Source organism: Bos indicus, chromosome 7 (genome assembly GCF_029378745.1).
Source record: "Bos indicus isolate NIAB-ARS_2022 breed Sahiwal x Tharparkar chromosome 7, NIAB-ARS_B.indTharparkar_mat_pri_1.0, whole genome shotgun sequence".
NCBI classification, from domain to species: domain Eukaryota; kingdom Metazoa; phylum Chordata; class Mammalia; order Artiodactyla; family Bovidae; genus Bos; species Bos indicus.
In genome coordinates this window covers 11,298,753-11,319,122 of record NC_091766.1, presented here as the reverse complement: position 1 = coordinate 11,319,122, position 20,370 = coordinate 11,298,753, and the positions used below count along the sequence as shown (strand labels likewise).

The window sequence follows — 20,370 nt, the reverse complement described above, 5'->3', positions numbered from 1 at the left end:
GGCCGCGCAGTCAACCGCCGAGTGGTGGCGCACAGCGCTCGCTTAAGCGGGAAGGAAGGGAGGTGCTGGACTTGCAGTGATTGGCAGGCAGAAATGGGGCGTAGATAAAGCAGGTTTTCTGAGAGATGATTGGCTGAATTGGCTCGGGGGCGGGAGAAGAGAAGACTCGGCCGGGGATTCGTGGAAGTAGAGCGGAAGTCGGCAGCTGACGCGGTTGAGCCGAGTGTGAAGAGAAGGGAGCAGCGTTTGCGGCATCGGCGTCTGTCAGCAGGTGAGCGTTGCCGGAAGTTTCTCTAAGGGGCTCCTGGCCCCGCAGGCCCAGCAGCCTGGGAGTCCGTTGTGAACGTTGTGAACGTTTAACTCACCCTTGAGCGGAGACGGTGCCGCGGTAACGCGGCGCTCTGGAGCCCGGGACCCAGTAGTCGGGCCTGGTTCGAATCAGGTTCTTACTTGAGAGCCTCTGGGGAGGTTTCAGGTGGACGGCGCTGAATGGGATTTCGAATCCGGCCTCTGCCACGCACCACCCGAGGCCTCATTTCCCGGCTCGTTGAAAGGGGGCATGAAAATTTACTGGCCTGATTTATGACTACATAATACATCTAGAAATTTCTTTCCACTCCCAGGCGTAGGCGGGACCACCGTCGCCCCCTGTCTGGAAGACTCGAGGGGCCTCCGCACTCCCGTCAGTCCAGCGGCAACAAACCTAATCTTACACTGTTCTATAGAAACCACTTTAAATATATATATATTAAATGTAATGTACTATAGCCACAATATCATTTCAACATGTGATCGGTATTAAAAAAAACACGAACCTGAGGTATCTTTTGTTACCTAGTACTAACGGTTTGAAAACCTGTGTGTTTTACACGTTACACCACATCTGTAATCCGGACGCTAGGTTTTCACCGGAAATAGTTGAGGTTTCACAAAAATTTACAGTTGAAATGGAGATTCACATGCCCAAATGTTTCCCAACATACGTTAAAATTTCCCATGAACTCAATCTCATGTCGGTGATAAATGGAAATATTAATTGATGAAAGTTAAGCGACGTGGAATGTTCTGTTTCACAGTGGCACTAGCCACATTCAGGTGCTTGTCATCCCCTGTGGCTTCCGATATTGGATAGCCAATACCAACTTCAGCCAAACTGACCTTTTTTTTTTTTTTTTCCATAAAATCCGACGTGACAGCCCCAACCTCTTTTCTGGTGCCTCCTTGTTGTTCAAGTCTTTTCTCAGATGTCTTCTTCGGAAAATCCAAGAGCCCCCCGAACAACATTCAAATTCGTAGAACATAAGCCTGAACGGTATATTTCAAGCCACTGGCCTTTCTTATCGGAGAAGGCAATGGCACCCCACTCCAGTACTCTTGCCTGGAAAATCCCATGGATGAGGGGAGCCTGGTAGGCTGCAGTCCATGGGGTCGCTAAGAGTTGGACACAACTGAGCGTCTTCACTTTCGCTTTTCAGTTTCATGCATTGGAGAAGGAAATGGCAACCCACTCCAGTGTTCTTGCCTGGAGAATCCCAGGGACGGGGGAGCCTGGTGGGCTGCGGTTTATGGGGTCGCACAGAGTCGGACACGACTGAAGCGACGCAGCAGCAGCAGCCTTTCTTAAACATCCTCCTCTTTGGCCTCGTGATGCTCAGAATATTTTCTCTCTCTCTTTTTTTTTTTGTATCTCCATCTCAAATAAAGTAGGATTGAAAGGCTTTTTCCCCTCATTGAAACGATTTGGCTGCAAGAAAATTCCCATTATGATTGGCTCTGGGTTCTTGGCAGTCATTGGGCATCCTTAGGAATTTCTGTGATTTGAGAAGGTCAAATTTTCAAATTATTTCCAAATGTAATTCAATTGCTTATGCATATGAACTTTGATGAAGTTGTTATGTTTTGTTTTCTAGATATTAAACATTTTATTCATTACAACTTTGTAGTTTTCTTTCTGCATTGTGGAACTTTTTTTCCTTTATTCTCAGCCCCAGCCTTTTCATAGCCCCTGAAAAGTTCATCAGTCAGAAGTATTATGTCTCTGTCTATAATGCCTTCTCCCTACAGCTGGCTGAATAATCTTCAGTTGTAAACCAGTTCATATCATTACTCTGGTTAAAACCTTCAAAGGCTTATCATACTTAGGATGAAACTTAAGATCTTCACTGTGGCTTAGGAGGCCCTGCACAGTGGCCTCAACTGACCTCATCTGCCAGTCTCCCTCTTGTCACCACTCCCAAGCCCTGCTGGCTTTATTTCCTGTCTTTCAACACACCAAACTTTATTCCTGCTGCATGGCTTTGCACTTGCTGTTCCCTCTGCCTGGAATGTGCTTCCTTTAGATAATTGCTGGGCTGTCTCATTCTCATTTATGGTTCACCTCAGATGTCTCTCTAGAAGAAGTCTTCTTGGACCACCCTAGTTAAAGTAGACCTTCATTAATCACAAAAGCCTGCTTATTAGGAGCACTTATCAGAATCTGTAGATTTTTTTTTTTTTTTTTTTGGCTCCACTGCATGGCTTGCGGGATCTCAGTTCCCTGACTGGGGATTGAACCTGGGCCACAGCAGTGAAAGCCCCAAATGCTAACTGCTAGACCACCAGGGAACTCTTGTCCCTCAGTAGACTGAAAGCTGGTTGAGGACAGTGATTCCACCTGTCTCATACAGACCTCTCAGTGTATTTCCAGAGCTTAGCACAGGACCTCACATGTAGAAAGTTTTCAGTAGATTGTTTTTAAAAAATAATAAATCCATATAAAGGGCTTACATGGTACCTGGAATGTGAAAACTACTTCATAAATAAGAAACATTAGCAGTTCATAGTCATCATTTAACTTACGTAGTATTTCAGGTGTACTCACTCAAAAGAGAAGAAGAAATGCTATAACAAAGTACATTTTTACTCCTTACCCAGCTTAAGAAGTAAAACATTAGTGATGCAATTGAAAGGCCTTATATATCCCTGCCTCAGACCTATTCCTCCCCTTTTTACAGATGTAACTACAATCTTGGATTTAGTGTTTATCTTTCTGTACATGCTTGTACATCTTTAATAGGTGTCTTCAAACTATATATAGTATTGTATGTCACAACCTTATGGAAATGATACTGCTGCAAAGTCTGGAGAAAACCAGGCACAAGCTTCCACAAGTCCTTTCCTGGTGAAGTCACAAAGGACTCCCTGAGTTCCTACAGCAGAGTTGTGACAACACGTGTGAAATATCTACCAGGAAAGCTCAGTACCCAGGGTAGTTGGGGCAGGAGGGGGCTGATCAAGTTTCAAACTTCCAGACTCCAGAAGGAAAGCAGGTGTTGAACCCAAACCACATTGTTCGTACAGTTTAGGCACCACTAGCCTACTTGTATCATTTAGGGAATGGTGGGAACTCCATTCACTTCAGTCACCTCAATCGTGTCCGACTCTTTGCGACCCTATGGACTGTAGCCCGCCAGGCTCCTCTGTCCACGGGATTCCCAGGCAAGAATATTAGAGTGGGTTGCCGTGCCTGCCTCCAAGGGATCTTCCTGACCCAGGGATCAAACCTGCGTCTCCTGCATTGGCAGGCAGGGTTCTTTACCACTAGCACCACCTGGGAAGCCCTGCAGAAGTGATAGCTGTGCACAAAAGAGTTAACTGTATTTAGAAAGCCCTATTTGCAAGGTTGGCCCTGGCTGGTGTATAGGAACTTGGATTTCAGGAGAGTTCCCACCATTCCCTAAATGATACAAGTGGCTGGTGGGGCCTAAACTATACAAACAATGTGATTTCGGTCCAACACCTGCTTTCCTTCTGGAGTCTGGAAGTTTGAAACTGGATCAGCCCCCTCCTGCCCCAGGTACCCTGGGTACTGAACTTTCCTGGTAGACATTTCACACGTGTTGTTGCAATTCTGCTGTAGGAACTCAGGAAGTCCCATGTGACTTCACCAGGAAAGAACTTGTGGAAGCTTGTGCCTGGTTTTCTCCAGACCTTGCCCCATGCACCTTTTCTCTTGGCTGATTTTGCTTTGTGTCCTTTGACAGTAAGAAATCATACCCTGGGAAATTCTGGCAGTCCAGTCGTTAGGACTCCATGGTTCCATGGCAGAGGGCATGGTTTCAGTTCCTGGTGAGGGAACAAAGATCCCACATGCTTCATGGTGCAGCCAAAAGCAAAAACCCAAACAAAATCATACCTTGAGTAAGCTAGATGCTAAATTCTATGAATCCTCCTCATGAATCATAGAAGCTAGTGTTCTTGCCTGGAGAATCCCAGGGACGGGGGAGCCTGGTGGGCTGCCGTCTCTGGGATCGCACAGAGTCGGACACGACTGAAGCAACTTAGGAGCAGCAGCAGCAGGGGTTATCTTGGACCCCCAACGCAGTGTCATACCAGACATACCCCATCAGGGCTGGCATTAAGGAGAGACATACCCTCCAAGTCACACAAGTGCCAACCTGTACTTGTATGACTCTGAAGGCAAGTGCCTCCTACAATTTTGTCTAGACACCTAGCTTGCCTCTGGTGCCAGCCCTACCTTCTGAAACTTGCATTTTTTTGGTCAAGTGTAATACTTTTAAAATGTATTTGTGACACATGTATAGCTGTAGTCATTTATTTTCCCTGCTGTATAGCTGTGCTGTATGATGCAGTAGCCATTAGCCACGTGTGGCTATTTTTTTTTCCAGTTAATCCAAATTAAATGAAAAATTTAACTCCCTGGTTACTTAGCCACACTTCATATGTTTAATAGACACCATGGCTTGTGGCTGTCACATTAGACAACTCCAATAAAGAATGCTTGCGTGATCACAGCAAGTTTTGTTGGACAGAATTTACTTATCCATCCACCTCTTGCTTGTTATTTGTTTCCACTTTTCTATTTTTTCCCTAAATTAAAAAAATTTACTTATGTTTGGCTGTGCTGGGTCACATTGCTGTGCTGGCTTTTTTCTAGCTGTGACAAGCAGGGGCTACCCTCTAGTTTCGATGCATGGGCTTTTTACCACAGTGGCTTCTCTTATTGCAGAACACAGGCTCTAGGGTTCACAGACTTCAGTAGTTTTGGCTCCTGGGCTCTAAAGCACAGGCTCAATATTTGTGGCACACGGACTTAGTTGGTCCTCATCATGTGGGATCTTCCCGGACCAGGGATCTAACCCATGTCTCCTACATTGGCAGGTGGATTCTTTACCATAGAGCCACCAGGGAAGCCCAGTTTCCAGTCTTCTACTCTTAGAAACAGCACTGTAGTGTTCATTGTTGTGCATGGCTCTTGGTGTACACGTGCAGGAGTTTCCCTGGGATGCATACTTAGGTGATGATTTGCTGAGGTTTGGGAATATTTACCTTGACTAGATATTGCTAGTGTGTTCTTCAAAATGATGGATCCAGTTCTCACTCCTGCCAACAAAGTTGCTGTTGCTGTGTCCTTATTACACTTGCTGTTGTCAGACTTCTACATACTTGTCCTTATGATGGGTGTGAATTACTGGTTTCAGTTTGCATTACCCTGATTAACAAGGGAAATTGAACTTTTTTCATGTTTGTTTGACCATTTGCTTTTGTGAATTGCCTGTTCATATCTTTGTCCATTTTCCTGCTGGATTGTCCTCATTTTACTGAGTGCAGGACTTATAAGTGAGGTGTGCCTTTTTGTTTGTATGGTGTCTTTTTCATTTTTTAAAAAAATGTTTATTTGGCTGCACTGGATCTTAGTTCTCTCTAGTTGTGGCGTGTAGGCTTAGTTGCTCTGAGGCATGTGGAATATTAGTTCCCCAGTAGTGAGTGAAGTCTCTCAGTTGTGTCCGACTCTTTGTGACCCCATGGACTGTAGCCTACCAGGCTCCTCAGTCCATGGGATTTTCCAGGCAAGAGTACTGTAGTGGGTTGCCATTTCCTTCTCCAATTAGTTCCCCAACTGGGGATCAAACCCAAATCCCCTGCATTGCAAGGCAGATTCTTAACCCCTGGACTGCCAGAGAAGTTGCACTGTGATGTCTACTGATGTTCAGAATTTATTATTATTACTGTCACCATCATCATTATTTTAATGTCATCGGAATTATAAATCTACTTAGGGTTTGTGTTTTTTGTGTCTTGCTTAAGAAATCTTACACTGAAGTCAATAAGATATCTTACTGTATTTCTTCTGGAAGTTCTATTTTTCATATTTAGCTTAAAAAAATCAAACTGGAATTTATTTTTGTTTATGATGTGAGGTAGGTTTAATTTTTTTCAGATGGATAACCAGTTGTTCCAGCTTCAGCTCCATTTATTGAGCAGTCCAGTGGTTCTCAAAATATAGTCCCTTGGGGATCCCTAAGAACCTTTTAGGGAATCCATGAGATAAACTGTTTTCATAATTTTCTAAAGCATTATTTGCCTTTTTCATTTGTGCTCTGTTGTCTGTGTACTGTTGGTACAAAAGCAACAGTTAGTAAAACTGCTGGTCACTTCCAGCAATCAGTGCAGTGTCACTGTATTATGTAGTGGTCGTCGTGTATTCCTCACCACCTCACACACTCAGTGTTGAAACAGTGTCACTGAAGAATGTCCTTGAAGGAGCAGTGAAAGTAGTAATTGTGTTAAAGCTTAGCCCTGCAGCAGGTCTTCCTAATGTTCTGGGTGGTGAAATGGGACCTTTGCATAGAGCACTTGTGTTGCATGCTGGAGAATGACGGTAAGGAGGTAATGCACCTGTCCAGTTTGAGTGGAGGTGGAACAGCCTACTTTTTTCATGAACACCATTTTTACTGAATAATCGCTAATTATTAATTATTCAGATTAGGATATTGGCCATGTATTTTCTCAGAAATGAATGAAGTGAGTTGTCACTAGGAGGAAGATTGACAGTGTGTTGTCAGTGATAATATTTGAGCTTTTAAGCAAAACAGACATTTGGGAAGCTTTTATTCATCACCATGAGCCTGATAACATATATATATATGGCTGCTCCGGCTCTTAGTTAGTTGGGGCACATGGGATATTCAGTCTTCATTGTGGCATGTAGGATCTTCAGTTGCGGCATGTGGGATCTAGTTCCCTGACCAGAGATTGAACCCAAGCTCTCTATTTGGAGCACCAGGGAAGTCCCCAACTTTTCAATATTTGAAGGCTTTCCTGATGAGATCAGTGGTGATACAATTACCATATATTTTTAAAAATACTATATAGTGAAATATAATAACTCAGCATATTAATGTTTTCTAAAGACCAATGCATGATGTTACAAAATCAGTCATAAAAGATAAAAATTTGTAAAATAGACCAATGAGTTCCAGTGTAACTATGAAAAGTTTATTGATAGAGTTTCATACTCTACATTGTAACTAACTTAATACACTACCACTTGTTGAGTTTTGGTATAGTAACCAAGTAAAATATCCCAAATTAATTGAAAAGTCTATAACACTCCTCCCTTTTCCAACTATATGTCTTTGTTAGTCTGGCTTTTCTTCATATACTTCAACCAAAACAGCATACTGCAATGGATTGATTGTAGAAACCTATGTCAGAATCCAGCTCTTCGATTACGCTAGAGGGTAGGAGCTTTACAAAAATGTAAAACAATGCCATTCTTCTCACTACCTGTTTTTGAAAAATACACAGTTATTTTTAATAGGTTATTTTAACATTTAAAAGATTTATTACCTAATTTAAATATTTTAAAATTTTCTCAGTTTTAATTTCCAATTTAGTAAATATAAATAGATATAATCTCTAGTCCCATAAAGAACAGCTCATTAGGGTCCTCATTAATTTTTTTAAAATTAATTTTTTAGAGCAGTTTTAGGTTCATGACAGATTTCTCACATCCCCTTCTGCCTCCCACTTGCATAGTATCCCCCACTGTTAACATCCACCACCGAAGTGCTGAATTTGTGATGAACCTATACTGACACATCATTATCACCTAAAATCCGCAACTTACAGAAAGGTTCACCCTTGGTGTACATTCTATAGACTTCAACAAATGTGTGACATATATTCATCATTATAGTATCATACAGAGTATCTTTACTGCCCTAAAAATCCGCTGTGCTCCTCCCAGACAGCCCCTTCCCTACCATTATTTTTAAAATAAGTTTTTAAAAGAGTGAAGGGAGCTCAAGACCAGAAAATATCAGATCCTCTGGATTAACCCATCCTTTTCCTGCTGCTGCTGCTGCTGCTAAGTCGCTTCAGTCGTGTCCCACTCTGTGCGACCCCATAGACGGCAGCCCACCAGGCTCCCCCATCCCTGGGATTCTCCAGGCAGGAGTACTGGAGTGGGTTGCCATTGCCTTCTCCAATGCATGAAAGTGAAAAGCGAAAGTGAAGTCGCTCAGTCGTGTCCCACACGTCACGACCCCATGGACTGCAGCCCACCAGGCTCCTCCATCCATGGGATCTTCCAGGCAAGAGTACTGGAGTGGGGTGCCATTGCCTTCTTCGATCCTTTTCCTAGTGATTTGTAATCTCTGCCTAGAGCAAGTTCCCATCTAGCCACAGGTCTCTTCCCTCAGACTTTTCATCTCTTCCCCTGCCAACACCCCATTGTGTGAAATATTAACACACTATAACCAGTCTTGGTAAGGCTAATTCCCCACCTTGTTCTTTCTTCTTCCATTTGTGTTGGTTATCCTTGGCCTTTTGTTCCTCCATAGAAAGTAGGACACACAAATACTTTTTCCTGTTGCAAAAGTAAAAATGTGTAATGCAAACAATTTTTAAAATACAGAGTTTCAAGAAAGTTAATGTTACCCCTGTTAATATTCTGATGTTTAGCTTTATATTCTGCATATATTTTATATTTATACACACACATACAGTTTCATGTTTGTATATACACACTTTTTGTATATACATGCCATCACAACAAAAGTAAAGTCATACTTTACCTTGTTTTTATATATAGGTTTTTACCCTTAGGATTATTATGAATATATTTTCACATTATTTAGTGTTCTTCTACATTGTCATTTTGAGTGGCTGCATATGGGTGTGCATTATTCACATAACAGTTCTCTGTGCTGAAATTTTAGATTAGTGTTTCACTCTTAGAAGCCTTGTTACAGTGAACCTTCTTGTTGCAGTCTTCATGCACATGGGTGTTTCCTTAGGATCAATTCCCAGGAGAGGACTGGTTGGCTTAAAATGAGGGCTTCACTTGTGAGAAGATGGGATCACTTGGACAGAGGCAAAGGGTGGTGGAAAACAGTGGCCAGGACAGATAGCAGAGTCGTGGTTACAAGGGTTTTCATCAAGGAGAGGCCCAGTGACGTAGGAAGGGATGCAGGTGGGAGCGGGTCTTGTCATCGCAGCTTGTTGCCATGACTGAGATGTTTGAAAAGGTGAGAGGAGCAGAATAAGCCTGAGGAGGGACTTCTCTGGTGACCCTGCTGTTAAGAACCCACCTGCCAATGAACAGGACACAGGTTTAGTATCCGGTCCGGGAAGATCCCACATGCCACAGGGCAGCTAAGCCCAGGCATTGCAACTACTGAAGCCCATGTGCTCTAGAGCCCATGCTCCACAATAGGAGAAGCCACAAGAAATCCTGTGTACCGCAGCTTGAGCACAGCCCCCACTCACCGCAACTAGAGAAGGCCCATGTGCAGTAACCCATGTCCAGTACAGCCAAAAATAAGAAAGAATACTGTATCTCAGGGAACTCAAACAGGGGCTCTGTATCAACCTAGAGGGGGAAGATGGGAGGGAGGTTCAAGAGGGAGGGGACATATGTATACCTATGGCTGATTCCCTATAGCTCAAATAGTAAAGAATGGCTGCAATGCAGGAGACCAGGATTCGATCCCTGGGTCTGGGAGATCCTCTGGAGAAGGGAACGGCAATCCACTCCAGTATTCTTGCCTAGAGAATCTCATGGACAGAGAAGCCTGCAGGCTACAGTCTATGGGGTTGCAAAGAGTCAGACACGGCTGAGCGACTAACACACACATAGCTGATTCATGTTGAGGTTTGACAGAAAACAACAAAATTCTGTAAAGTGTTTAGCCTTCAATTGCCAAATAAATTTAAAAAAAAAAAGGATATTGTGGGGATAAAGGGGTAGCCTCAACCTAGCACCTCTAGACCTTCCCAAGAGTTCATGGGAGAGAGGAGGTTTTCTCAACAGCAGAGGCTCCAGTGTTTTCAGCCCTTTGGGTATCTGAGAGAATCCACCATTGCTCTGCATCAGGGCTTTCCCTCTAGCTTAACTCACATGAGTCCACTCTGGATAGTCCTCTAACATACTAGCTACGTGGGGACCATCAGGGTGTGGCACAGTTTGTGGGCATCTCTGATGTGGGGAGCCCATATAGTCAGCCCCCCTTAGTGTGATCTGATAGATAGAGTGCCTGATGAGCTATGGAATGAGGTTCGTGACATTGTACAGGAGACAGGGATCAAGACCATCCCCATGGAAAAGAAATGCAAAAAAGCAAAATGGCTGTCTGGGGAGGCCTTACAAATAGCTGTGAAAAGAAGAGAAGCGAAAAGCAAAGGAGAAAAGGAAAGATAAACATCTGAATGCAGAGTTCCAAAGAATAGCAAGAAGAGATAAGAAAGCCTTCTTCAGCGATCAATGCAAAGAAATAGAGGAAAACAACAGAATGGGAAAGACTAGAGATCTCTTCAAGAAAATCAGAGATACCAGAGGAACATTTCATGCAAAGATGGGCTCGATAAAGGACAGAAATGGTATGGACCTAATAGAAGCAGAAGATATTAAGAAGAGATAGCAAGAATACACAGAAGAACTGTACAAAAAAGATCTTCACGACCCAGATAATCACGATGGTGTGATCACTGACCTAGAGCCAGACATCCTGGAATGTGAAGTCAAGTGGGCCTTAGAAAGCATCACTACGAACAAAGCTAGTGGAGGTGATAGAATTCCAGTTGAGCTATTCCAAATCCTGAAAGATGATGCTGTGAAAGTGCTGCACTCAATATGCCAGCAAATTTGGAAAACTCAGCAGTGGCCACAGGACTGGAAAAGGTCAGTTTTCATTCCAATCCCAAAGAAAGGCAATGCCAAAGAATGCTCAAACTACCTCACAATTGCACTCATCTCACACGCTAGTAAAGTAATGCTTAAAATTCTCCAAGCCAGGCTTCAGCAATATGTGAACCGTGAACTTCCTGATGTCCAAGCTGGTTTTAGAAAAGGCAGAGGAACCAGAGATCTAATTGCCAACATCCGCTGGATCATGGAAAAAGCAAGAGAGTTCCAGAAAAACATCTATTTCTGCTTTATTGACTATGCCAAAGCCTTTGACTGTGTGGATCACAATAAACTGTGAAAAATTCTTCAAGAGATGGGAATACCAGACCACCTGATCTGCCTCTTGAGAAATTTGTATGCAGGTCAGAAAGCAACAGTTAGAACTGGACATGGGATAACAGACTGGTTCCAGATAGGAAAAGGAGTACGTCAAGGCTGTATATTGTCACCCTGTTTATTTAACTTCTATGCAGAGTACATCATGAGAAACGCTGGACTGGAAGAAACACAAGCTGGAATCAAGATTGCCGGGAGAAATATCAATAACCTCAGATATGCAGATGACACCACCCTTATGGCAGAAAGTGAAGAGGAACTCAAAAGCCTCTTGATGAAAGTGAAAGAGGAGAGTGAAAAAGTTGGCTTAAAGCTCAACATTCAGAAAACGAAGATCATGGCATCTGGTCCCATCACTTCATGGGAAATAGATGGGGAAACAGTGGAAACAGTGTCAGACTTTATTTTGGGGGGCTCCAAAATCACTACAGATGGTGACTGCAGCCATGAAATTAAAAGACGCTTACTCCTTGGAAGAAAAGTTATGACCAACCTAGATAGCATATTGAAAAGCAGCGACATTACTTTGCCAACAAAGGTTCGTCTAGTCAAGGCTATGGTTTTTCCTGTGGTCATGTATGGATGTGAGAGTTGGACTGTGAAGAAGGCAGAGCGCTGAAGAATTGAAGCTTTTGAACTGTGGTGTTGGAGAAGACTCTTGAGAGTCCCTTGGACTGCAAGGAGATCCAACCAGTCCGTTCTAAAGGAGATCAGCCCTGGGATTTCTTTGGAAGGAATGATGCTAAAGCTGAAAGTCCAGTACTTTGGCCACCTCATGCGAAGAGTTGACTCATTGGAAAAGACTCTGATGCTGGGAGCAGTTGGGGGCAAGAGGAGAAGGGGATGACAGAGGATGAGATGGCTGGACGGCGTCACTGACTCGATGGACGTGAGTCTGAGTGAACTCCGGGAGTTGGTGATGGACAGGGAGGCCTGGCGTGCTGCAATTCATGGGGTCGCAAAGAGTCGGACACGACTGAGCGACTGATCTGATCTGATCTGATCTGAGTGGGCTTGGCAGGAAGGGGGATGGTGCTGGGAAACCACAGCTGAGTGCAGACAACCCTAGATGCAGCCCCTGGGGTCAGAAGACCAAGATGGAGGCCTGGTCCAACTTTCTCTTTTTAGCCAGGTGAACGTCGGTGTGTTTCAGCTTCTGCACGTGTAAAATGGAACTAAGTAAAACCTGTCTCATTGGGTGGTTGGAAGGATTAAATTGGACAGTATACGTAAGGTATCTACAGGGTGTGGGCACTTTGAACTGCTTAGTAATCTTACTTGAGTAAGTCATTTAATTATTCTTAACTTCAGTTTCCTCATCTGATATGGGGATAATAATATATATCTTATGATAATTAAGATGAAATGTAGCAAAGAGCTTTGAAAGGAGTCTCAACTTAAGTGTTACTGTTCCTGGGCACGTGCATATGGTTGCCCCCAGTGTGGACAGGTGCCCCAGTAACAAGCCCTGAGGGTCACAGGTTGTCAGGCACAGCAGGTTTCACTGTATGTGCGGAGGAAGGAGTCGTGTGTACAGTGCTGGGCAAAAAGGTGGAAGAACTGGCCTTGTTGTAGAATTTCATCTTACGCCAGGATTAAATTTCAAAGAGCATGAGGTCAGAATCATATACAATTAAGTTTAACTATGCTTAGATCTCCCAAATTTGCTCACAGAGCATCTCTCAGTAAGTCCAGTAGAACTAGTTCCTCATCAGCATAGGATATCGTTGGGCATTAGCTAAACTGTTGAACTTAGGTTTCAGGACCTTGCTGAGCTAACATCAGCATCATACAAAACAGTGTGTGGGAGCTGAGAGCTGCTGAGGGAAGGGTTTTAACTCATCTCAGGCATCCTCTGGGTCTGATGCTCAGTTCAGCTTTATGTCTTTTAACAAATATTCACTGATCACCTACAGTGTGTCAGACACTGTGCTAAACAGTAGGAAACAGCAGTGAAAAGAAAAAGACCCTTATGCATTATATTCTTGGGCTTATCTTGTGGCTCAGTTGGTAAAGAATCCGCCTGCAATCTTCCCTGGGTTGGGAAGATCCCTGGAGAAGGGAAAGGCTACCAAGTCCAGTATTCTGGCCTGGAGAATTCCATGGACTGTATAGTCCTTGGGGTCACAAAGAGTTGGACGTGACTTGTGCATTATATTCTAGTTTGGGAGGCAGACAATAAACAAGCAAAAAAGATAGTTTGTGAGATGGGAGACAAAGCAAGACAGGGGTTGGGAAATTCTGGAGCAGCAATTGCCGTTTAAATGGAGTAGCCTGGTAAGGCCTGCTGGGAAGCTCTGATTTTCATATGCCCTGCAAGGAGAATAGGTGAACCCTAGGAACAGCCAGTGCAAAGGTCCTGAGGCAGACAGGAGAGTGCCTGCATGTTTGTGGATGGTGAGGACCCCAGTGTGACTGGAGTGGAGGGAAGGAGGAGAGCCATGGGGATGAGATCTGATGCTGGAGAGCCTTGTGGGCCATTTTGTTGTCCTGGCCCTTTTGTCTGGGCCAGGAGGAGGCCTTCTGGGCTTTAAGCCGAGGAGGGACGAAAGTATGCTTATTGAGATCACTTTGGTTTCTGTGTTGAGAAAAGCCTGAAGAGGAACAAGGGCGCTAGTTCATGGACTGTTACCATGGTCCTGGTAAGAGACAGTGGGGGCTTGAACCAAGGTAGTAAGAACTAGTTAATTGGGTATTTTAAAGTTAGAGCCACCATTGCCTCTGCTTCAGATTAGATGTGGGGTATGAAACAGCGAGTGAGTTCAAGGGAGGCTCCAAGGGTCTTATCTTGAATCTCAGGATGGACTTGCTGTTAATCAAGGTGAAGCCGGTAGGAGGAACTGGAGCAGGTGTGTGTGTGTGTATCTGTGTGTATAGCTGGGTTCAGGACACATTACATTAGGAGGAACTGGAGCAGGTGTGTGTAGCTGGGTTCAGGACACATTACATTTGAGATCTTACCAGACACCCAGGGGAAGATGTGGAGTGGTTCATCAGATGTAAATGAATCTAGAGCTCGAGATAGAAGTTCAGGCTGGAGCTCTACATTTGGAAGTCATCAGTAGAATAGATGGTACAGCTGACCTTGAGCAATGCAGGAGTTTGGGATGCTGACCCTTGGCAATCAAAAATCCATGTGTAACTTTTTTTTTTCTGACTGCACTACACAGCATGTTCCCCAACCAGGGGTTGAACCCGTGTCCCCTGCAGTGGAAACACAGAGTCTTAACCACTGGACTGCTGGGGAAGTCCCTCCATGTATAACTTTTGTCTCCCCCAGAACTTAACTACTAATAGCCTACTGTTGACTGGAAGCCTTACCAATAACATAAAGTAAATTAAAACATATTTGTATGTTATATGTATTATATCCTGTATTCTTACAGTAAAATAAGCTATAGAAAAGAAACTATTAAGAAAATCATAAGGAAGAGAAAATACATTTAAGTTTACCTTCTCTGTCTACAAGATGAATTGTCTCTCAGTATCTACATCAATGTTTTCTTATATGATACAAAAAACACTGTAGATGTTACACATATTCCTAACAGTGGACATCAAAACTGAAATTAGATAACTGAAAAAGAAATTCATTTTTATTTACAGGTATAATGTTTCACACATTGGTAATGAAGAAGCACCAATGATTGCTTTATGGGAGCCTTGTGTGGTCAGTGGCGCCATGTATGGTCTGTAAGTCCAAAAGCTTTGATAAGTTTTGACTTCAGCTTTTTATAATCGATATGTATATATTTTATGATTGTTGTTTAGTCACTAAATCATGTCCGGCTCTTTTGTGACCCCACAACTGTAGCCCGCCAGGCTCCTCTGTCCAGGCAATTTCCCAGGCAAGAACACTCGAGTGGGTTACCATTTCCTCTTCCAGGGGATCTTCCCAACCCAGGGATCGACCCAGGGTCTCCTGCATTGGCAGATGGTTTCTTTACTACTGAGCCACCTGGAAAACCCACATTTTATAGTAGTAAATGATAAAATAGTATCTATATATATTTTATGCATTCATGACATACCTTTCTTAATTTTTTTTAGTATTTCTAGTCTATACCTGAGTTTTTACCAATTGTTGCAAATCTCCAAAAATGATTCCAATATACTTATTGAAAAAAAAATCCTCATCTGAGTGGACCTGTGTGGTGGTGTGTTGCTCAAGGGTCAACTTTATTTAAAACCATGAAATGGGATGAGATCTTCCAGGGAGTGAGTGTAGGTAAAGGTCCAAGGCTGAACCCTTGGGCCTGTCAACATTAAGAGGTCAGGAGATGAGAGGGAACCAGCATGGAGACTGGGAAGGAGTAGCTGGGGAGAGGAATGGCGGAGGGTGGTACCCCAGATGCCTGTGTTGAGGGCAGACGGGCATGGAGAGAGGTTCTTGCACTGTTTGGTCATTCCTCTCTCTCTCTGAACACTGGCTGCTATATTTGAGAAAGTGAAATACACATGATGCCATTCCACTGTGCTGTCACGATCAAAAATGCACCACTCCAATAACATGTGGGAGTCCAGGAATGGCAGTTGGAATCATACAAGGTGCAGCGTATGGTCCCTGGGCTTAGCTCTCAACATAGCCTGTGGACAGCTGTCTGGGCCAAGAAGGGCTTGGCTGAGACACTATGTGGCACAGTGGCCTAGCCCAGAGACTGGGATGTGCATCCAGGTGCTACAGGCCTGTTTCCCCACTTGTCAAATGGAGCGCAAGCACCCTCCACCCAAAGCATTCATGAGGCTTGAGAGAAATTGCACCTGAATTGTCCAGCTAGGCCCTTGAGCCCACCAAGTGTTGTGAACACTGGCTGACTCACCAGACCTCTGCCATGGGTTCTGAACGGCAGTGCAGGCTCCTGTGTCACAGCCTCACAGGAATGCTCTGCAAAGAGCCGCTCACTCACCACACACCCCCAACCGCACCCCCCACCTCAATGAGTCATGCCACTCTTGTCATTCCAAGAAATCTTAATTTCTTTATTGATTTTTGACTCAACAATTTTTTTTAACTTTTTGTTTTTTTCTGAAACGTTCTTGTTGTTATGAGCCTTTTGTTTTGTTCTCGTTAAATGCACTCGACCCAAAATTGGTTTGGCATATCGAAAAGGAGACCAAGGAGGGACTGGGGTCATGGGAGAAGAGGGGAGGAGGCCCGAATGGACAGAGAGAAACTGAGGGTGAGAGAAGAGGAACACAGAGACTGAGACACAGGGGAAGAGGTGGAGACACTGAGAAAGGAAGGCAAGGAAAACCAAACCCCCCCCCCCAAAAAAAAAACAAAAACCAAAAACACCAAACCCAGAGAAAAACAACAAGATTTCAAAGCAAATGAATTCAGGAGCCCAAGGAAGGGAGTAGGAGAGGAAACCAAGACCCTTCCTTCTCTACACTGTCCCAGCTGGGGTGGGGGCGTCAAGGCACCAGGTCTGGCGGGGGTGGGGGGACACCTGGGCGCTCAGGGTAGCCTCGTGCTGGACTGCGGCATGTCCAGACCTACCGACCAGGGGGCCCTGCCACACAGCTCTGAGGCCTGGGAGCCCACCTTGGGGATTCTGGCTGGAGTGGGAGCCCCGGGACCCACTGCACCCTCTCTCTCCCCTTGATTGTCGGAGACTGGAGAGAGAAAAGGACTGGGCAGGGAAGAGGAAGCGGGGCGCCTTGCTTGCCTCCAGTCCTCCGGACCTCTCCCCCCACTGCCCCCAGCTCTTCCAGACCTCTCTGCTGGTGCCAGAGGCGGCCTGACTCTATGGCCTGGCTGATGCCTGGGCCAGGCCCACCGTTCCACCTACCCTTGTCTCCCAGCAGCTCTCTAGTCCCCAGAGAGGAGTTCTGGCCTAATGAAGTCGAGGAAAGCAGTGGAGCTGCCCCATACCTTCCTCACGGAGCCACCTGGGAGAGACCATTCCCATCCTTCCTTCCCCTCCCCGCTCAGACCTGCCCATGATCTGGTGAAAGGGGTTAACCCTCCCTTCCAGAAAACAGATGGAACCCAGCCTTACCTTCTCCCCACTCCTGTCCCCCGGCATGGGACAAACCAGCTTCTTTGGTCTGGCCCCTTCTCCCCTAACTGATGGGGACCAGCCAGCCCCAGCTCCTCAGGAGAAGGGAGGGGCTTTCTAGCAGCAAAAAGGGTCCCTCCAGCCACCCCTCTGCCCCTTTCCCCAGTTCCTCCCTAGAGTCCCTCCCCCTGAACCCGAAGAAGTTCATGGCAGCAGCAGGCTGAGACCCGAAGATGTTTGAAAACTCATGGCACTTGTGAGAAAAGAGGGACAAAAGAGATGAGGGGTCAGAGCAAAGGTGGAGGGCTACCCCTGGGGAAATGGCAATGACAGGGCTGGGCTATGGCAATGGGACTACACTACCCCCGAAGAGGTGAGGGGGGAGGGTTGCTGGGAAGGCCAGGGAGACAGACTGGAGAGGGGGCAGGGAGAGGTCCTCAGGAGACACCCCAACCAGGCCCTACCAGGTACTACCTGGCTTTGACTCTCCTGCGGGAGGGTGGAGGGGAGGCAAGGCGACCTCTCAGCTTCGGCCTCCCCACCCGGTGTAAGACCATCTCACCACTCCCATTCCTTCCTTCCCAGTCCTACCTGCCTCCAGCAAACACCGCTGCCCTCATTTTCCTTCCCAACAACGTCTCTAGGCAGGAAATCAGCCCCTTCTTCCCAGGCCCTGAGTCCCAGAAGCAATATACAAGAAGCAGGAACTCAAAGGGACAGCGCAGCCATCTCGGCAGAAGCATCTTTGGGCGTGAGGGTGCCTCCCCGGGCCACGGGGAGGGGCAGGGGAGACAGGCCGAGCCCTGGGGCAGACAGTGAGGTACACGCCCCAGGAGGGCTGACTGATGCCAGGGAGAGGCGAACCAGGAGGGTCGGGGGGGGGCGACAGAACCAGGTGCTGGGGGAAGGAAACGGTTCTTTGTTTCGATGTTGCTTCTAGATTTTGTTGTCTCTGGATTGTAAAAAGCTGCTCTGGTGGCCCGCCCACCCCGGCTGGGGGATGCACACATACATGGAGAAGTCCTGGCTGCCAGGGCCCAGCGGCGCAGCTCTGCTCCGGAAAAATCCCGGGCTGGCCGGGCCGCAGGCTCCCGGTGGCTTCAAGTGATGAGATTTTCTTTCTTTTTTTTTGTCTTTTTTTTTCTTTTCCATTTCATTGAAATATTTACAGCAATGGGGGAAGAGGAGGAGGAGAAAGAGAGAGGAGGGGGTAAGAGGGCCCCCTAGGGAAAGATCCAAGCCCAGGACCCACTCCCCAGGGAGCTCCAGACCCAAAATCTGCTCCCCAGATAGCCGAGCCCACAGGACTGGGAACTGCTCAAATACGGCCACCCCTGTGGGCTGGGGGCCCTGCGGGGAGTTGTGCTTCATCAGGAGTCGCCCCAAGGGAGGGGGTCATTGGGTGCACTCAGGGAGGGCTGAGGGGGCAGGCTTGCCGGGGAAAGCAGGGACGAAGAGCAGAGAGAAGGAGCTTCAGAGAAAGTTCCACCTGTAAACCACCAGCCACAACCGCCCGTTCCTCTCACCCTGGGGCTTTCTCCCCCCGAGGGCGCTCTCCCAGGCCAGTGGCCCCAGTCTCCGAGGAGGAGCAGGGAACTGGAGTGCAGAGGAACCTGTCCATCTGTCCTGCGCCCACTGCTCCATCTGGGTGCAGCCGGGAGCACTTCCGGCTGCAAAGAGAGGAGCAGCTGACAGGCTTCATCCAGCAGGGCCTTTGGCCCAGGGCAAGCAGAACCCTCATTTCCCTCCAGGGAGCAGGAAGGGTAGGGGGGCGGGGGAAGTCAAGGGTGGGCTGCACCCTTCCAATGTCTCCTTCCTCACTCCCCTGGGGGCCTCTTGGCTCCTCACTGCACTTCCCCCGAATTGAGCTGGTGCACATGGCTGGTGGGAAACCCTGTCTGTGAACCCTGCACCTCGGGCCCCCACAGCGCAGCCCCCAAGGGGCCTGGAGGGCCCACGGCCAAGGGGCGCCTGGAGAGAGTGGCCCATCGGCCACGGTCTCCATCCGTCTCCCTCTCCCACGAGCCCCGCCCAGGGGCCCCTCCCTGGCCCGGGCCACCAGCCCCCGGTCCGTGAGGTCCCTCAGAGACTGGTAACCAGTTGCATCTGCCCATCCCCGTCGGGCCCTGGCCCTTCAAGGCCCGGGGCCGCCAGGTAGCCCTCGTGGCTGGGCCGCCGGACCTGGTAGTAGCCCTGCAGGGGGTTCCGGGCCACCAGGGCTGGCGGGCGCGAGGTGTAGTAGATTTCGGGGGGGCCAGGGGGTGCGGGTGGGGGTGGGGGCAGGGCCTCACTGGGCCCCTCGGGGCTGCTGTCCGGGTAGGAGGGCGAGTCCCGCAGGTTGGCCCCGCTGGCGTAGAGGGAGTCCCGGCCTGGAGGCGAGGAGAGGGGCCGGCTGGTGGCTCCATCCTCCGCCGTGCAGCTCTCCGACTCGTCCAGATCGCTCTGGTACAGCACCGACTGGGCCCGGGGCAGCAGCAGTGGCTCCTCCAGGGCCTTGTAGAGAAGTTCGATCTCTGCCCGGTCAGCCCCGGGCCCGCCAGCCTCTTCCTCCCCGCTGCCCCCTGGCACTGGCGGCACAGGGGGCTCCGGCGGTGGAGGACCCTTGGCTCCGCTGCTGCCCCCGCGCAGGTTGTTGTGCACCAGCTCCGAGATGATCATCTTCTCGAAGGCAGCGGCGTCGGCCAGGTTCCGGCCTCGAGGGGGCTCAGGGGCCCCGTCCCCAGGAGGGAAATCCCCGCTTCGCAAGGAGTAGCTGTTGTTGAAGTTGCCGTTGAGGGGTAGCGTGTCCATGCCGCAGGCTTCCCGGCCTCCCAAGGGGTGCTCTGCAGGCAGAAGGGAGCAGCTCAGGAGGAGAGCTGGGCAGTGGAAGGGATGTGGGCCACATGGGAGGTGGGTGTCTGCCTTCACCTGGCTTTCCCTGGGTTCACCTTGTCCCTGGGGTCTGGGGTCTTCTATTCCCTCTCTTCCTCACTGGCAGTGGGGAACCAGCTCAGCAGACGGTTAGTGGGGGTGGGGACCAATTTCCCCAGGGTCCCCTCCCATCTGGGGGCTTGGAGTCTC

At 47.5% G+C, this 20,370-nt stretch overlaps 1 protein-coding gene and 1 long non-coding RNA gene across 7 annotated transcripts in view; one reads left to right on the top strand and one right to left on the bottom strand.

Moving 5' to 3' along the window:
* Window positions 1–87: 87 nt before the first annotated feature.
* Window positions 88–16,601, top strand: LOC109561497 (uncharacterized). 2 transcript variants are annotated; one of them, XR_002181056.2, is made up of 2 exons: window positions 88–271; window positions 14,915–16,601. It is a non-coding gene; the product is annotated as an uncharacterized lncRNA (long non-coding RNA). The 2 variants fall into 2 exon arrangements; XR_011567488.1 differs by lacking the exon at window positions 14,915–16,601 and adding an exon at window positions 624–819 and having other exon boundaries at window positions 112–271.
* Window positions 16,268–20,370, bottom strand: part of ADGRL1 (adhesion G protein-coupled receptor L1) — a 50,930-nt gene continuing 46,827 nt past the window's right edge. For all 5 annotated transcript variants that reach the window (XM_070792668.1, XM_070792667.1, XM_019963998.2 and 2 more), the window contains one exon: window positions 16,268–20,132. In XM_070792668.1, coding sequence (XP_070648769.1) covers window positions 19,393–20,132 — 740 coding nt within the window. In that variant the 3' untranslated portion in view covers window positions 16,268–19,392. The remainder of the gene's footprint in view (window positions 20,133–20,370) is intronic.